The sequence below is a fragment of the Carassius auratus genome, unplaced genomic scaffold, assembly GCF_003368295.1.
Source record: "Carassius auratus strain Wakin unplaced genomic scaffold, ASM336829v1 scaf_tig00216322, whole genome shotgun sequence".
NCBI lineage: Eukaryota > Metazoa > Chordata > Actinopteri > Cypriniformes > Cyprinidae > Carassius > Carassius auratus.
The window spans coordinates 168,882-188,346 of NW_020528508.1; the positions used below are offsets into that span (position 1 = coordinate 168,882).

The 19,465-nt window shown below is 40.0% G+C and overlaps 1 protein-coding gene across 1 annotated transcript; it reads left to right on the forward strand.

Moving 5' to 3' along the window:
• The first annotated feature begins 7,238 nt into the window (after nucleotides 1–7,238).
• LOC113097503 (transmembrane protease serine 9-like) lies at nucleotides 7,239–17,963 on the forward strand. The gene is made up of 10 exons (XM_026262717.1): nucleotides 7,239–7,325; nucleotides 8,233–8,253; nucleotides 8,340–8,502; nucleotides 8,610–8,875; nucleotides 8,959–9,104; nucleotides 10,511–10,790; nucleotides 14,629–14,800; nucleotides 14,884–15,140; nucleotides 15,247–15,344; nucleotides 17,518–17,963. Exons 1-10 carry the CDS (start codon nucleotides 7,259–7,261, stop codon nucleotides 17,854–17,856), a joined length of 1,809 nt encoding a protein of 602 aa, XP_026118502.1. The 5' UTR covers nucleotides 7,239–7,258; the 3' UTR covers nucleotides 17,857–17,963.
• The last annotated feature ends 1,502 nt before the right edge of the window (nucleotides 17,964–19,465 follow it).

Below are 19,465 nucleotides of genomic sequence, written 5' to 3' on the forward strand. Positions count from 1 at the left end.
ACGCCCACACAGAAGAAAAAGCAGCCAGACTGTTCTTCAAGATTTTATTTTATTTTACTGTTTGCTTCGCGATGAGAGGAATAAGACATTATTCACCCCAAAAAGATGTGATGTGGTTGAGGATTTGAGAAATGGATTTCCTCAGAAAAAAGAATGAAGCACTTTATTCAGCCTTGCAATGCTCTGACCAGATCCTCGGTTAGTGTGGTGACCTGGTTTAACTGGTGTTGGTGAAGGGAGAGCTGAGACGCCTGAGCAGAGATTTCCGTAGATAGTTGCATGTTCGCCGCTGCATAGCTATGTGGCGAAGTCTTCTGTTGTGACACATCAGAAGGCATTAAATCCATTTGCAGCTTTATTGAGAATTGTCAGACAGAGTCAGATACCGGCAAGGCAGAACAATGGAGAAAAGATTTAGATTGTTATGTGGAAAGAGGACCAGAGAGAGCAATTCGCGGAGCAGATACAGTCTTTAATGAATGAAGCACAGGAGCTTGAAAATACTTGTAAAAAAACAAAATGAGTCCCAAAGGGAAAAACTGGAACCAAAAACTTGACTCGTTCAAAAAGGAGAAAGCAAAAAACCACTGGCCGCCCAGGCGGTATCAGTACGGTGGACAGCTCCGGCACCCCAGACAGACAGGACTAGTACTAAGACAACAACAGGGGACAAGACATACAGCGTTAGCGAGTCTTAGAGGAATAATCTGGAGAGGCAGGTAGGGAGGAGAGGAGAAGAAGTAGGAGTGTTAATCAAAGGAGAAGGGGAAACAGGTTCGGGAAGCCAAGTGCAAAGAGTAGCGCAATGAGGAGCAGCTGAAGGAGATTAACAGCAGAGGAAAGGTGAGTGCAAAATAGGAGAGGAGGAGGGAAAGAGTCTAAGTGAAAGAGGGAGGGGGAAAGAAAAAGAGAGTCAGGGTCATGACAGTGCCCCCACCTCAACGAGTGCCTCCTGGCCCTCCCGAGGGTGAAGCCTGGCGGGAGTGGAGGAAATCATCAATAAGCGAACGGTCCAGAACATCCCGGGAGGGGATCCAACTTCTCTCCTCGGGACCATAACCCTCCCAGTCCACTAAGTACTGCTGACCCCCCGAGGGGATCCCTCGATCTGCACGGGGGGGGGGGGGGGATAACCGGCTTAATGCAAGACACATGAAAAACAGGATGGACACGACGGAGATTGGGAGGGAGTTGGAGACGGAGCACGACAGGACTGATAATCGTAGAAATTTGAAACGGACCAACGAAACGGGCGGCCAACTTGCGTGAGACCGACTGGAGGGGCAGGTTAAGAGTAGACAGCCAAATCCTCTGACTGCAAATATATCTAGGGCTCTTGACTCGGTGCCGATTAGCGACTCATAGGGTCCGGTCTCTAGAACGGCAAAGCGTGGATCTGACTCTCCGCCAGGTATGCTTACAGCACTGAGGTATGCTTTCAGCACTTGCACGAGAACAAGGGTGGCTGATAACCGAGACTCCCTTGAAAAGGGGATAGCCTGGTGGCAGAGGACGAGAGCGAATTATGAGCATATTCAACCCAGGGGAGCTGTTCAGACAACGATGCCGGGTGGCGAAACGCAAGGCTACGTAACATACGGCTGATGGTTTGATTGGCTCGTTTGGCCTGACCATTAGTCTGAGGATGGAAACCGGATGCTCTGATTAAACGGCAGAATTCATTCCAAAACTGCAACGTGAATTGGGGACCTCTATCAGAGACAACATCAGAAGGAAGACCATGTAGCTTAAAAACATTTTCTACAACAATCTGGGTGGTCTCTTTGGCGGAGGGGAGTTTGGATAATGGAATAAAATGGGCTGCCTTAGAGAAACGGTCAATGACAGTGAGGATAACGGTGTTACCGGCCGACTGGGGAAGAACCGAAATGAAATCTAAAGCGATATGGGACCAAGGGCGTGAGGGAATGGGGAGGGGGTCTGAGGAGGCTGGCTGGAGGGGAGTTCCCAGACTTAGTCTGTGCACACACGGCGCAGGCGTCTACAAAACGACGAGTATCCCGTTCGCAGGAGGGCCACCAGATGAGCCTGGCGGGCACTCATCCTCCTGGCGGAACGAATATATTCGAGGTTCCTGTGATCCGTCCATACAATGAAAGAAACACAGGAACCCTCTAGCCACTGACGCCATTCACCTAGCGCCAGGCGGATGGCGAGTAATTCACGATTGCCCATGTTGTAATTACGCTCAGAGGGAGATAACCAATGTGAGAAATAAGCACAGGGGTGGATCTGACCATCGGAGGCGGATCGCTGGGAGAGTCTGGCTCCAACGCCTACCTCGGATGCGTCAACCTCGACAATGAACTGTCTGGAGGGGTCGGGGGTCATAAGGATGGGAGCGGACGTAAAAAGGGTTTTAAGACAGTCAAAAGCACTTGACAGAAGTAAGGGTGGTTAGAGGCGCGGCGACCTGACAGAAGTTACAAATATAGCGTCGGGAAAAATTAGCGAACCCCAAGAAACGCTGCAAGGTGACACGAGAATCAGGGACTGGCCAATTAATAACTGCCTTAACCTTAGCGGTGTCCATGCTAATGCCCTCCACTGAAATGACTGACCCCAAAAAGGTGACTGAGCACGTGTGGAAACAGCATTTCTCAGCCTTGACGAACAGTTTATTCTCGAGAAGCCTCTGAAGAACGCGGCAAACCTGCTGGATGTGCACCTGGAGGGAGGGCATTGGATTGGTCTCACGGTGGTTACCGGAGATAGTGAGTGTTAAGGGTGGAGTCTCATGGTTAACCCTCGGGAGAGAGCTTCCGTCTAGAGCAAATAGGGGAGAGGGTGCGTCCAACTCCTTCAGGGGAATACCTTGTGCGCGAGCCCATGACTCATCCACGAAATTGCCCTCGGCCCCAGAGTCAATCAGGGCCCTGCATGAGGTAGAGAAACCAGGCCAATGACGATGAATCATGAAGGTGGTGCAGGAGTGACCAGAGTGGTTGCGCTCGCCAGTAGCCCTCCACTTACTGATGAGCTCTGTCTTTTAACGGACACACGGCGACAAAATGCGCAGGTGAAGCGCAATACATGCAGAGGCGATTGATAACTCTTCGCTCTTGCTCCGTAGAGGATATAAGGATGCCGCCCAGTTGCATTGCCTCAGGTTCGGAGGAGGGGAGTGGAAGGGGATCGGCGGGCAGCGAAGCCAGTAGAGCAGACTCCAGACCTCGAGGAGGACCAGAGAGAGCAATTCGCAGAGCAGATACAGTCTTTAATGAATGAAACACAGGAGCTTGAAAATATTTGTAAAAAAACAAAAAGAGTCCCAAAGGTAAAAAACTGGAACCAAAAACTTGACTCGTTTAAAAAGGAGAAAGCAAAAAACCACCGGCCGCCCAGGCGGAATCAGTACGGTGGACAGCTCCGCAACAGCACAGTAGGGAGAGATCGGCAGGTCAGGAGACGAGCAGCAGCAACACTTCTAGACTCACACTCTTGGCACCCCAGACAGACAGGACTAGTACTAAGACAACAACAGGGGACAAGACATACAGCGTTAGCGAGTCTTAGAGGAATAATCTGGCGAGGCAGGTAGGGAGGAAAGAAAAAGAGAGCCAGGATCATGACATAGATAGAACCTTAACCAGGAGAGAGATCAGCCGGCAGACAGACAGAGTTCAGAGAAGGTTCAGAGTCGGGGCAGGCAGAGAACAATCATAGCACGTGCGGCCAAGCCAGCATATAGCCTTCTATCTTCCAGCAAGCGCTCTGTGTGTGTGTTAATCTTATTTTGTGAGTCTTATTTAGTGAAAGTGAAAGGGAAAGTGACGTGACATTCAGCCATAGTATGGTGAAACATACTCAGAAATTGTGCTCTGCATTTAACCCACACACACACAAACACACACACACACACACACACGGAGCAGTGGGCAGCCATTTATGCTGCGGCGCCCTGGGAGCAGTTGAGGGTTCAGTGCCTTGCTCAAGGGCACCTAAGTCATGGTATTGAGGGTGGAGAGAGCCCTGTACATGCACTCCCCCCACCCACAATTCCTGTCTGCCCGAGACTCAAACTCAAAACCCTTCGATTGCGAGTCCGACTCTCTAACCATTAGTCCACGACTTCTCCCTTTAGTGTTGTTTGTCCACTGATGAGCTCCATTATGTCAAAGCTTCAGTCAAGAGAATTTTTGGGCGAGAGCAAGCAGATGTTCCCTAGATCTAGAAATCGTTCTAGTTCTCACAACCTTACCATGTTCCAGCCCCTCATGGTGGGGGTGTCACTTCTCATACTCCGCAGAGTCTAGATTCAGAGTGGCGCTACCAGGCCGAAGGCTTCTAGTGAAAGGCAGTTCTGTGGACTGTCATTTTCGCTGGATAGTCTTCGTCGTAAATATCCTGATGCCTAAGGCCTAGGACTTCTTGAGGGCCATTTCCCCTCTGAGGACCATTACACTGTGCCCGTCTCTCCTCAATGCCCTCAGGAGACTGATCTGCCAATGCTGTCGGTGTTCCAGGGCGAATCGGTCTCCAGCGAGCGTTTCTCTCAGTTACTGCCCAGAAGTGTGTTTTCTCTGGTACAGAGAACCACTTATCTGGGCGTGGTGTGGGATTCGACCATGATGTTGAAAAATGCCTGCGCTTCTGGATCAGATCACTCTCACCTCAATGCTGAACCATCGTGAAATTGTGGGGTGAGAGTGCAAGGCCAGAGGAAGAATTGGTGTTGGTAGGCTCATTCTCGCTCACATAAAAGAGCTGTTGTTAAGACTTAACACCAAGAAAAGTGTGTTTTCTCTGGTACAGAGAACCACTTATCTGGGCGTGGTGTGGGATTTGACCATGATGTTGAAAAATGCCTGCACTTCTTGATCATGTTTAGATATGGCTTCTTTTTTGACCTATAGATTTTTAGCCAGCAACAGCAAATGGAACGGTGGATTGTGTTCACCAACAATGTTTTCTGGAATATTCCTGAGCCCATGTTGTGATTTCCATTAAAGTAGTATTCCTGTATGTGATGCAGTGCCGTCTAAGGGGCCGAAGATCATCGCCATCCAGTATGGTTTTCCGGCCTTAAAACTTACACACAGAAATTGTTCCAGATTCTCTGAATCTTTGGATGATATTATGCACTGTAGATGATGATAACTTAAAACTATTTGCAATTTTTCTCTGAGAAACTCCTTTGTGATATTGCTCCACTATTTCTCGCCGCAGCATTGGGGGAATTGGTGACCCTCTTCCCATCTTGACTTCTGAGAGACGCTGCCACTCTGAGAGGCTCTTTTTATACCAATTGCAAATTGGTCCTCCAGCTGTTCCTTACATGTACATTTAACTTTACCAGCCTCCTATTGCTACAGTACCTGTCCCAACTTTTTTGGAATGTGTGGAGCTCTCATGAAATCCAAAATGAGCCAATATTTGGCATGACATCTCAAAATGTCTCACTTTCAACATTTGAAATGTTATATATATTCTATTGTGAATACAATATTAGTTTATGAGATTTGTAAATTATTCCATTCCTTTTTTACTCACAATTTGCACAGTGTCCCAAATTTTTTGGAATCGAGTTTGTACATGCTGCTGTCCTTCACAGTTCCTACTCTCATAAATTACTTGCACTGCATGTTGACTTTTAAACCTAAATATAAATGTTAAACAATAGATATTTCAGGACAATTAATGTTTTTGCGCTGAAAATTGTCTCCCTCACCTCTCTGGGTTCCATCTGTTTAACGCACGCAGCCACGCACCCACCGCACTGGCGCTCTTTCAGTAAGAAACTTAATGAACCTTAAAGTTTAAAGAAACTTTAAACTTAATGCAGACTGTCAGGGCAGGCCTTTATGTAAAAATAGAAAGGCTTGCATGAATTTGTGACATTTACAGATAAGGATATGACCATTAACTAAAAGTTTTCTGTACCGAGGAATCACACACTTATCTGTAAAAGTGCCTGACAGGCAAGCCATTACACTAATGCATCAGCTTGAAGCTTAAAATAAAGATTTATCATATATATGGCAGCTTGGATCAAGTACTTTTCCTGCAGGAGCTCATTCTGTTTCCTCCAATATCTGTAGATGCAATTTGTCCATAGAAATGCTTTATTCAGTGCTGTGATTTGATGCGACCGGCTGCAGTTTGTGCACTGTGGGTAGATCTGACTAATTGATAATGACAATAGTTATCGATGATTTTCATTAATGATAATAATCAGTTTGATTGATTAGTTGTTGTAGCCCTATTTTTAATTATGTTTGTAATAAAAACATAAAACAAATCATGCAAAATGAGATAAAAATGTGGCCTAAAATATATTAGTAAATGGTTTCTTTATTACATCACAATTAGCTTGTGCCTATTTATGGATTTATGGATGGAACTTGTTTACTCCGGCTATGTGCCAGTTGATTCCTGCTGTACATGACTCACTCTTTTGTTGGAAAAAAATGCTATTGTAATTAGATCATGCAGTCAAAAGAATTTTTCTTTGCAGAGGAATGAGGGACAACTTCTTTTTTCTGTAACAGCTAAATGCTCTTTTATGGTTGACATTTGTAGGTCACTGAAATTTTACTTTAAGCTAATTCATCTCTGCAGTTTCACTGAAAGCAGGTTATAATAGAAAAAGAACACAATTGCAAGTTTACAGGCAATTGCAACACATCCTCATGGCAACTGGTACCTTTTTACATTTTGCATAATTGGCCATTAATTGGTGTTAGATTTAGGGCTGCTTTATCATCCTAAAAATGATTGTTTACATATGAATGATGTTGCACTAATTCAACCAGAAATTCCACCTTATAGTTAGGTTTATCTTGAGATCAGGTTGGTAAAAAATTAAGGAATCTCACGCAACACAGTTTCACCAATGAATAGAGCTGCTGGTGTTGCATGTTTTAAAATCTGACAGAAACACTAAAGCACCTCGAGCATGCTTAGTCGATCTACACAAAGTTAAAAAACAAATACCAATAAATGAACGCCTTATTTTAACACATTTTAAACCAGTTTCAGATTTCAGAGTTTGCACAGGTGAGAATTACGGATTACTAAGAGTCAACAGCCTGTCCATTATCTCACTGAGACCTGCAGGTTGCTCAATATAAGTATAAGTAAGACGAATGAACAGTGAAAGAGTTTACAAACTGAGAGAGTCAGGGGCGTTTCTTCTTTTAATGTGTTGAGAGAGTGTGTGGGTGTGTAGGAAACAGGTTAACCAAAGTATTTAAGAGCAGGTGGAGGTGCAGGTATCTGAGCTGTGTTGTCTGAGATGAAGATGACAAGGAAGATGATCCATATACTCAGTGTAGCATTTTCCATCGCTCTTCTCATGAGAGGTAAGCTCTTTTATTGGATAAATAATACTGAACTTATAAATATTTTTCTTATAAACTATAATACTACTGTACCAGTCAAAAGTAATTAACAGTAAAAACAGCAATATTGTGAAAGAGCTGTTTGAAAGTATATTTGAAATATTTTAAAGTATTTTAAAATGTAATATATTTTAAACAGAATTTTTAGCATCATTACTCCACTCTTCAGGATCACATGATAATTTCACAAATCATTATAATATGAACATTTGCTGCCCGGTTATTATTGGTGGTCATTTATCAATAATGGTTGTTGAAATCAATTTCTTTTGCTTGATATTTTTGTGGAAACCATGATACATTTTTAAGGATTCTTCAGTGTATAGAAAGCATAAAGGAACACCAGTTATTTGAATGCTATAAATGTCTTTACTTTCGCTTTTCAATGGTAGTGCTTCCACAAATATATCAAGCAGCATAATTGTTATGAACATTTATTACAAGAATAAGAAGAAGAAATGTTCATTGAGCAGCAAATCATCATATTAGAATAATTTCTGAAGAATCATGTGACACCAAAGACCGGAGTTATGATGCTGAAATTTCCGCTTTGTTATTACAGAAATAAATATAATTTTAAATCGCATTACAATAGAAAATTATTAAATTGTAATATTTTACAATATTGCTGCTTTTACTGTATTTTCATACAGTTTTATTCATACAGTATAATGTGGATTAATGATCAAATAAGTGCAGCTTTGCTGAGATTTCTTTTAAAAACCTTTAAAATATCCTGTATTTTAGCATGTATTATTTTGAATAACATTACTATTTCTTTCTTTTATGGCAAAAGGTTTTTATATTGCATATATAGGTTATATATAGGTTCAGTAATAGGTAACTGAACTTGTTTCTTGTTTTCCAGGATGTGACGCACAACTGGATGGTAGCTAGTTTTTTACCACATAACTTAAATAGTCAAATGAAAATGTTGCTGTGTCCAGCTGTTTGATTTGCTATTGTCATTGTCAGTGTGTGGCAGAGCATCTCTCAACACAAGGATCGTTGGAGGACAGAATGCATCTCCTGGTGCTTGGCCGTGGCAGGTCAGCCTTCACAGAAACAGTCGCCATTTCTGTGGTGGATCACTCATCAACAAAGAATGGGTTCTCACTGCAGCTCACTGCTTTGACAAGTAACTATCACAGACCAGACCATTCAATTATAAAACAAAACAAAAAAATATGTCTCATTCAGTGGATGTGGCAAATGCTTAACACTTGATCTTCCACCATATTCTAGTACTTCACCCTCTGGCCTAACTGTGTACCTGGGCCGACAGACACAGGAAGGAACAAATGCAAACGAGGTGTCCCGCAGTGTCTCTGAAATCATAAAACATCCAGGCTACAGTAGCTCTAATGACAACGACATCACTCTTCTGCATCTGTCTTCACCGGTGACATTTACTGACTATATCAAACCAGTTTGCCTGGCTTCATCAAGCAGTACATTCTTCAACCGCACTGTGAGCTGGGTCACTGGATGGGGAAACATTAAGACAGGCGGTAAGCTTTTTAGTTTTACAAACCTTGATTGACAATATTATTGCAGTGCTGATGCACATTTGATAATTTAATGCTTTTCACAGTTGCCCTGCCCTCGCCGCAAAATCTACAGGAAGTGCAAGTGCCTGTTGTTGGAAACAGGCAGTGTAAGTGTCTTTATGGAGTCTCAACAATCACTGACAACATGATATGTGCCGGACTAATAGAAGGAGGGAAAGACTCTTGTCAGGTAACATCTCCTGAACATCCATTTTGGTCATTTCAAAGTTTTATTGGGCTGCAAATATTCTTTAGTGAAAATAGCAATAATAAGGAATTGTCTCATAAACTTTGATTTTAACCAAGTGAGCCATTTTCAAAACACTGCAAAACTCAAATATCTGAGATCTTGTCTGCACAGTCAGTGACTCAGTAAATTATAGCATATACAATAGTAAAATATAGTAAAGGATCTTTTTCGTGCATTAAACTCAGTTGTCCTAGTTTAGAAAATTTCCCTGACATTTGTACCACAATCAAGGAGTGGTGAGTTTTAACTTTTTAATGACAAGGGATCTCAAATATGAAGATCAACTTGTGAAGGACCTTCTTCTCAAAATAAAAGCTGAGAAAATGTTGTGTGGGAAGCAGTGTAATATAAAGATAATTTGTTGTTTGTGAAACAGAGTATGTGAGCGGAGCGGAGTGGGAGCGGTGTGATTTTGACAGGAGTGAGGAGCGGATTTTTTAAAAGTCGGAGCGTTGTGGTTTTCACTCGCTCCAAGAGGGCTCCACCACTGCTCCATCACGAGTACAATTCATGCCAACGGCCCGTAATATAACTGCATATTTAGCCAGTATTCACGTTAAACATATTTAACTATAGCTTGATACAGATGAATCTCTCAAATCAGAAGGTTACAATGACGACAATAGCCGAGCGGGAAGTTATAGGTTAGTTCTCAAGGAGTTTGTTTGTTCCTTTTACTGAATATTTTCGGGTCGAAGCATGATTTAAACAGTTACAGCACATTCACACGCAATCGCTTTCGCAATAATGCATTCAAACAAATGTAATCTTACAGTGTTACTTCATCTGTATCTGATTTTGAATGAGCAGAAATCTGTAAGAAATGCATTGATCTGTCGATAAAATAAAAATGTATTGTTATTTTCATCACAAACAAAATTTGCACAGCAGAATACAGTAATTATATTAATGCTGACATCCATGTTATTAGTTTGGCATGTGGTAGGAAAAAAAGTTTGCACACAATTGCCTAAGCCACTTTGAAACTCTCCTGTTATTTTATTTTTTTTATTTTAATATAGGCTACGCTATGAACATAACATTTCAAACATACTGAAATACTTTAGCCACGGAGCGGAGGTGGAGCGGTGTTTCTGGTATCACTGAGCGCGGAGTGGAGCGGGAGAGGGAAATTGTGAACCCGGAGTGGAGCTGGAGCGGAGTGATTATTAAATGCTCTGAGCGCGGAGGGGAAATTGTTGCCACTCCACTCCGCTCACATACTCTGTTGTGAAATTAAATAATTGAATGTGATCTTTCTATTATTCTTTCATATTACATATTACACCTGTGAAGTACAACCGGAATATGTAGGTTATGTCACTAACCTGTTCTTCATCCTACAGGGTGACTCTGGTGGTCCTATGGTCAGCAAGCAGGGCTCGATCTGGGTCCAGTCTGGAGTTGTTAGCTTTGGCAGAGATTGTGCTTTAGCTAACTTTCCTGGTGTGTATGCCCGAGTGTCTAAGTACCAGAGCTGGATCAATGAGAAGATCACCACCAGCCAGCCGGGCTTTGTTACATTCACCTCCAATGGTACCGATGGTGATCTGGCAATTAGCTGTAGTGATGTGCCTGCCATTCCCACAACCACTGTCGCCACTACAACAACTACAACCGTTGCACGTAAGATTCCTTCAAGTCCAATAACATTCCCAATATAAACCATCCATAGACGTTGTCCATTAGCTACATGTCCTAGAACTTAAATGTGTTCTTGATTTCAAAGGGAAATGGTGCTTTTACTTTAATAAACACGCAGTAATATTACTGGTGAAGAAAATTCCTAGTGTCAATTTCAATCAAACTCATCAATGAACATAAATGAATTTTATGAACGGTTTATTTTTACAGAGTCATTCAAATCAATTCATGAAAAAACCATCAGGCTTGTGACTTGAGTCAGACTCCCTCAATCACTCAGTAAATCTTTAAAAGCCCTTAACTGACTTCCTCTAAATTGTGAGGCATTTTTATTGAGCTATTAATTTATCAACTAAAAAAATAATTTAGTTTCTAAAATGTTACATTTAGGAACTTGTTAAGTCTGTCATCACACATCAATGTTTCCATGTCCAAATGCTCTATCAGATCCATAAAGCTAACAACAAACAATGCTAATATACACTCACTGTGCTGCCTGTAGTACTATAAAAAAAGAGTGTAAAAAAATTGGTGTAGAAACAATTTTCACTCGGAAATTGATAGTAAATTTCCTAATTAATCACAAAGAGATGGCAAGTAACACACTGAATTAAAGATGAAAATAGTTTTTTCAGTCTTAAAGTTGATTATTAGCATTCATAAACAGCTGTTGAAATTATATTTTTCTTTCAAATCAATTGGAGGCTTGAACCCGAAAAGAGTATGGGATATTCCCAGTCATTTTTGTAATCTGAAGCCCTTCTTGTTCTCAAGTTCATTATCTGTCAGCTAATCAACAATATAAAAGTAGAAACGGAACTTGAAAATCCTGCTTATTGAACAATGGCCAGAAAGCCTGTTCTTTGATGTACTCTGTGTTCTATGCTAATGGACTGTGGCTGTGTAGCCTAAGCATACAAAATGAAGTCCTTTTTATAATTTTGTAAAATATATATTTTCATATTTATTTTTATTTATTTGTTTATGTGCTGTTGTTTTTTAGACTAAGCTATCAACTGTAACAAATAAAATTGTAAACAAGACAAAAGTTATTGGACTACATTTTACAAGAAAATATCCCTTTAATCTTTCTACTTCAAAAGTTTAAATTTAATTAAATGTTATTTACTGTTTATTTATAATACTTTGTGATATTTACTAGCAAATTAAAATAATTTGTTTCAGTCTATGTATGAATTAAAGAAAATATCTCGGGTTACGAATGTAGCCATGGTTCACTGAATACGGAATGAGACACTGTGTCCTCTAGGGGTGGCTATGGGGAATGCCTTGTTGTTACCCATCTCTGAAGCATACATTGAAAAAACACCAACAAGTTGGCCAGCGAAAGCCCCCGAAGTCACTACTGGTGCGACTAAAGAACAAATAGGCTCCGGGAGAACACGTCATTCACATCTTTGTTTGAAGCTTGCATTCCGTAGCATGGATGGAAGCTGTCTCGTTCTCTACTCAGGGAACCATGGTTACATTCGTAACCTGAGACGTTCCCTTTCAAGGGAACTTCGAACTGCATCCTGAGGGGAGTGAAGGCCAGTGCCCGGTTGCATGAAACTCCTTAAGTGAGGGTTTCCCTGAGGGAGAAAAAATCCCTGAGGTAAGGGATTTCATTAAGAGAGTTGCAAGAAACCTCTTAACTGTCACCCTTACCCAAAGTGTTTATACTAAGCGTTTCACAGTAGTTTCCGACAACATACGGCAAAGATCACCGCAGTTGCTATAGTTACTACCTCTAACAGTAAACAGAACACAACGAACCAAAAAGCCAAACCCAAATCAACCAAACTGGACAGAGGACGAAAAGGCAATTATTGTTTTTGTAAGTGGTTATTATAATAATAATAATACTTCATTCATCGTCTCCAAGGGATTATTACGATCATTAAAAACACACCTTGGTATTTCCTCCTCTTCAATTAACACTAAATCAGCCATCGTATTTTGAGTTTAAGTTGACTTAAGGGAGCTGTTTTGGTCCCTTAAATTTATTAAGGTGAAATGGTCACAAAGGACTTTGTAGCAATGCTTAAGGGAACTCTTAGATAATTAAGGGGGAAAAACTTAATAACAACCCTTAGGGTTTTTTCTTGCAACCCAAGTTTCACTAAGGATACCCTTAACCTTATTTCTTAGCTTAAGGAGTTTCCTGCAACCGGGCACAGAATATGGCGAGCACTAAATACCAACTCTACCATTTCCATGGACGTTGCCCCTGGGACTTTAGACGGCTGTCTATGACATTATCCATGTTTCCACTGTCGGACCGGTGCGAGCCAGTGTTTAAAACGGGCCAGGCGGGGCTAATAGCCTCGGGCCAGTGGCACCAAGGCCAGAATAACGCAGCATTTCCACTGTCGGTCCTGAAGCACCGTTGCGCTTCACTAAAACACGCCCTTTACACGCCTCTCAGGAACAACTTCACAAAACCCCATCATTTCAGCAACAAAGAGAAGTTATCAGAAAACTAAGAAATAAGTCACTGGAACTAGCGCGATCACAAAACAAACATGATAAAAGTGCCCATTTGTTTTCATGCTTTGTTAAATATTTAAAATTCAGAAGCATTGATGTTTTACTATAGAATATGTGATACAATGATTATAATGAATTAATTTATCAGCACTCAAAATTAGTCACACAGAAATAAATGTATTTCTATTTTATTTACTTATTTTTAAAGCTTTAGCACTATGAAAATAGCCTACTTATTCAGTCGAGTCTGTTTATTTTTATTTGTAGCCTATAAGTCACATTTAGAATGAATGATAATATCTCTATTTTTATATAAGCTTCCGAGCAAAAAACATTATTATATTTTTTATGACAGGCTACGCGGAGCTAAACTCTTGAGACGAGACTTATGACAGATGAAATATGTTACTAAATATATTCACGATTGTGATAGAGAATAAGAAGCTGACGTCTGATTTCTCCAAGTGGTTGCATTTATCATGTTTACTTTTGTAACGTTAATTTTTAGCGTGCACAGTCTTTTTGCATCGCTTATAAATTTCTGCCTTTTTTAGTGATTATAATCCACATCGGATCAAGTTATTTCAAACATTCGATGATGACTGAAAGTGAGTTTTGTGCTCAACTTATTTTAAAAAGTCTTTAATGCTGGTGTTATAGCTGTTAGCTTTCTGAAATGGTCTGTGGCTGACGCTCTCCAGACACAGAGAAACTCCGCCTTTGTTCATAACCACTCCCCTAGCCCCAGCTGGCCCACTTTGGCCAAAGGTTTTCGTCGGTCCAAAAAAACCCTGGCTGTTGGCCCCGAGAAAGCCCCGGCGAGGCACGATCAAGCCCGGAAGTGACAGTGGAAATGCGACTGGCCCTGGCACGCACTAGCACGCCCGGTTTAAGCTCGACAGTGGAGACACAGCTAATGAGCACAGCAGAGAAAATCTGACTCCCTCGAGAGATGAACGCACTTGCTCTTCAGCACACGCACACAGCACAGCACGCGAGCCTTGTGAACTGCAGGTATCAGAGCAAAGCCTCTGACGAGAAACATGCACTCCTACACTGTACGCTTCAAACTAAATGGTCATTGTAGATGAATTCTATTTATTAATAGTTGCACCGGTAGTAACCTCAGGGGCTGTCGCCGGCCAACTTGTTGGTGTTTTTTCAATGTATGCTTAAGACACGAGTCACAACGAGGTGTTCCCCATAGCCACCCATAGAGGACACAGTTCGATGTATCCCTTGAAAGCGAACAAAATATTTCACTAAAAATATATTTAAATATTTCACTCATAAAATCCGCCATTCATTCCCTTTCTCTTTGTTACTGTAGCTGTAGTGTGTGGAAGCGCCACGCTGAACACCCGCGTTGGAGGAAACAGCTCCCTCGCCTCTTCCGGTGTTTGGCCTTGGATGGCAAGCCTGCAGTTTAACGGCAGTCATGTTTGTGGAGGAACGCTGATTGCACAACGCTTTGTCATGAGCTCTGCCAGCTGCTTTACCAGGTAATGCCACTAAAACACCATAAACAAAAACATGTGATGAGAAATCAAAAATATCTGATTCAACAGAGTCCTATTTTGTTCAGATCCACCAATGCCTCTGACTGGACCGTGATCCTGGGCCGTCTGAATCAGAACGGCTCCAACCCCAATGAGGTCTCCATAAAAGTGGCCAATCTCACACTCAGCAATGGTACAGGTGACAATGTTGCAGTATTGCAGCTGGCTGTCGCACCAAACCTCACAAATTTCATTCAGCCTATATGTGTGGACATTGGAGGCAATACCTTCAGCGCTAACACTCAGTGCTGGGTGGCAGGATGGGGCTCAGGAGCAGGAGGAGGTGTGAATGCTTTAAACACTATGTTAACTGCTAAAGAGGTTTATACGATGTTTAATAATTGTTTAACGTTTCATCTTAATTTGAATTTGTCTTCTTCCTATTATAGTGATTCAAACTCTTCAGGAGTACCAGACCTCTGTTGTGAGTTGTGGAAACTCATCCTCAGACAACAGTATTTGTACAAGTTCCTTAAACTTACAGCAGGCAAGTTCATTCTGTTTAAAAACAAAACATTTTGCATTATTTTTTGTAATAAAAGTACTTACAGATAATAAAAGGAGTTGTTAAATACCAGCAAACTGAGGCTTCTGGGAAGGAAGTGTATTTACAATAAGGTTTCATTCATTATTAGTAGTACGCACATTGGCTAGCATTAACTAAAATTAATAATACTTTTAGAGCATTTATTAAGCTAAATCAAAAAATATGAATAACAATTAACAGAGTAACATTTATAGATGCTGAAACTAAAATTGTTCATGATACCTACTGAATTAACACATTTCAATGAATGGAACCATACTGTAAAGTATTTTCAAATAATGTATACAAACATTTGAAGAGATTGTTTGTAAAAACAGATGTCTCAGTTTTATTTTTATTATTATTATTATTATTATTATTATTATTATTATTATTATTATGTTATCATGTTTTTATTGTGTTTCATTGTGTTAGTTAGCTGTATTTTAGTTATTTTTACTTAATCAAAAATAAAATAACTGCAGTTTGAATGGGATTAATTGGAAGACACAATGAAAAAACATATTTTTTGAAAATGAGTAAAAACTGAATCTGTTTTTGCAAATTAACTCTTCATTTAAACTTTTGGGGATTTAAATTTTTTTGTAAGATTTCATGGTTTGTTTTCCATGTTTTTTTTGTTCGTTTGTTTTTTTGTTTTTATCAAAATACAGCAAAACAGCCATATTGTGGAATATAACATTTAATTGCACCACTTAAAGCCTTTATGTGTAATGCATTAAATAAAAACAATAGTTTTACTGAATTAGTTATGCCTTTAATGCACATTATAATGCATTGTACAGTCTCATGAATAATTGTAACCACAGTTAATAGATTATAACACTTATCAATTCATTGTTACACGATGCATTTAAATTTTGGTTACAGTTATTTACAACAAGATATAATATACAGTGGATATTATGAATAGTTATAATGCATTACACCCTTTAATAACCCTTTATAATGCATTATACATAAAGGCTTTAAAGGTACAGGTTGTAGGATCTGCCACTAGAGGGCGCACTACCAAAACAATCACGTGGTTTGATGATGCTTAGAAGGAGCGTGGAATGATGGGATTTGTTGTCTTCTACCCAACCGCTGACGGCCATCAATCAGACGATATGAAAGTGATTACCATTTGCTCAACAAATATATACACTCGTGTACATTTAAACACAATAATTGGGCATACTTAGCCAATGTGAGTTCGACGATTTACATGAGTTCAACGATTTGTGCGAGTAGATTACATAAAAGTCAATGCAAAGACACGCTCAGACTATGGATCAGACACGTCCTCCTCGGGTCTAGAGATACGATGCCCCACGTTTGGCATGTATTCCCCATAATACTAATCTTGTTGATCGTTATATGTCTTCTGTAAAGATACGAATCAAAACAACTCACCTGTCGAGTAAAACGCAAGCGAGATCGGCATCTCTTTTTAGTTGAAGTTTGTCGCGAAGCTCTCTCCATCTAGAAAATGCAACACCGATATTGATCCTCACTCTTTCTCTCCTCTTGTCCCAAACTCTTCTTGGCTCGTTTGGTTGGCCCGTAAGCTTACGTTTACGGGAGCTGTCCTTTTCGACAGAACTAGCGGCAGACGGTAAACAGTTATTATGTTCCATAAATAAGTAACACAATCCACCATAAAATGCGCAAGAAGAAGTAAATAAGGAACTGCTTGAAGCAAGCTAGTGGGTTGCTGGACGCTAGACACTACTTCCGCATTTGTCCACGACACTGTTGTCATGTGGTTTCTACGTCAGTAAAGGCGTTAACAAAGGGTAACTAACGTCATTGACAGGTGACTGCACTGCCCCGTGTCACGGTATAGAATGGGAATTTTCTCATGATTTACAATTAGTTGAAAACATTGGAGATATTGTTAGTAATCAGCTGGACAAAATATATAACACTAGCCTAGTGGTTTTTGGATTTTTTACCGCAAATATCTTACAAATTGTACCTTTAAGTAAACTTTTAAACAGCAGTGTTCTTGTCAAATTATAAGAACACTGATATTTTCCATATACCAAAAACTATTTTATTAAAATGATAATATTTGACAAATAACACGATTTTGTACCATTCAGTAACGAGTTGTCTCTTTCTCTCTCAGGGTGATCAGGGCGGTCCGCTGATGTGTAAGCTGGGTCAGTCGTGGATCCATGCTGCTGTTTTGACCATACCAACACTGACCAACAGCACTGCATCCCGCTCTGCTCGCGCTCAAGATGTCCAGGTCTTCACTAAAACTTCCAGCTTTGCCTCATTCCTGACATCTGTTGTGGGTCCCTTCCCTTTAAAAGCCACAAACTCCACAAGTTCGACAACAAGCGCAGCAAACAACTCAACCCTGGGAGCCTCTAGTGGGTCACAAACATCATCTCCCTTCTGTTTCACTGTTTCAGTCCTCTTACCTGCACTTACTGCTCTTAAAATCTTTCATCAAGGCTGAGTCCTTGAGTAGATTTATTAATTTTGAATGTGTATATAACTACTTATACACATAAATGTCTTCAATGTGCTTCCTATGACCGACTACATAATCATACAACATAAAAAGCTTTTGTGGGGCATATAATTCATGTTAATACACAAATGTGAACTTTTAAGATCGCTATTGTTCTCTCAGACCATGAAGCTGCTACCTGTTGTTCTTACTCTGCACAATTACACTGTATGACTTTACACTGCTGGTAACAAGTGCATAGCTAATCATTTTTGTCACCAGTTGGTTTCTTTATATTTACACCATAGCAGATGCATAGCAGATTGTTATTCAGCTTGGCACTTTATGGAAATTTGATTGGTTCAGTTCTAATACTTACTCTACCGTAGCTTAACTAACAAGTACCTCAAACTGTACTTAAACTGTAGTTAAATATATTAAAGAATCGAATATATCCATTCTATTATTGTTTAGAAAATAATTTTTGTATAAATGTGAATGTGTAATGTGAAACAATTTTTGTCTGTTTGTTTGTTTTTTTAACATGTATATTTATCTTTTATCTCTTTTTTGTTATATTTTTAATGAGAAGTTGTTGTAATATGATTTCTTATGAATGAAGTAACTCTTATAACACTAGTAACACTGTTTTTACACTGTGAAAAGCAAGTGTATATTTTGTTGTAAAAAATGATGATTAAAAGAACAAATTGAGTTGAAACAAAAGCCAATTTGGTGTGTTTTTCTTTTGTTGTTGTTGTTGTTGTTGTTGTTGTTTGTTGTTGTTGTTTTTCTTTTTTCTCAATTGTTTTGGGAAAGACCCCAAGAAGGCATGTGGTAAGAATGTGGCTTGGATTCTGCTTAGTCATTGCTGTTAACACGAGCATGTGCTGTCCACCAGATTATATAAATTGCCTGAAACATCTCACGAAACAACCTTTCTCCAAGATCCCAAACATCACTTTATTACCTTAACTGTTTATCAACATTATACTTTTTCATTATAATAGACTATTTCATTATAATAGTTTTTAAAAATAAGTAATGGCTGAAAAAAAAAAAATTCTCATTTTATTATTATAAATAATAATAATGGTTAATGGCTATGTATCTATTTTTTAAGTTGGATTTAAAAACATACAAACTTCAAAAATGTGTACATATGTAAAAACTATATCAACATAGACTGTTTTGTATTGTATTTACCTTACACAAGCCCTGAATTCAGTTGTATTGTTTCATATTTCAGTAACATGATATTTGTTTTTGTAAAAAAACAAGGCCACATACTGAGGTGATCGCAGCCATATGATATTCAGAGAAAAAGCAGGATTGTACGGTGACCGTAAAGTGACTTGTTCGGTTTACTTAGTTTTGTCGCGGCCACAAAATAATAACTTGTGGGATTGTGATAATATGTCGTGGCCACGAGATATTAATTTGTGGGAATGTCATATTATGTCGTGGCCACAATATCATTTTGTCGAGGTAACGACATCCTTATGTCGTGGCCTTGAGATGCTATGTTGAGAGAACAACATCCATTTCTCGTGGCCTTGACTTCTTATATTGAGGGAACGACAAGTTTTTCTCGTGGCCACGAGTTTAATGCGTA

Bases quoted from the DNA above. Each gene is read 5' to 3' on its own strand.
- LOC113097503 (XM_026262717.1), top strand. From the start codon at position 7,259: ATGAAGATGACAAGGAAGATGATCCATATACTCAGTGTAGCATTTTCC. The intron at 8,876-8,958 runs GTAAGCTTTTTA...TGCTTTTCACAG, and splicing joins GGGAAACATTAAGACAGGCG to TTGCCCTGCCCTCGCCGCAA. The intron at 10,791-14,628 runs GTAAGATTCCTT...TTGTTACTGTAG, and splicing joins AACAACTACAACCGTTGCAC to CTGTAGTGTGTGGAAGCGCC.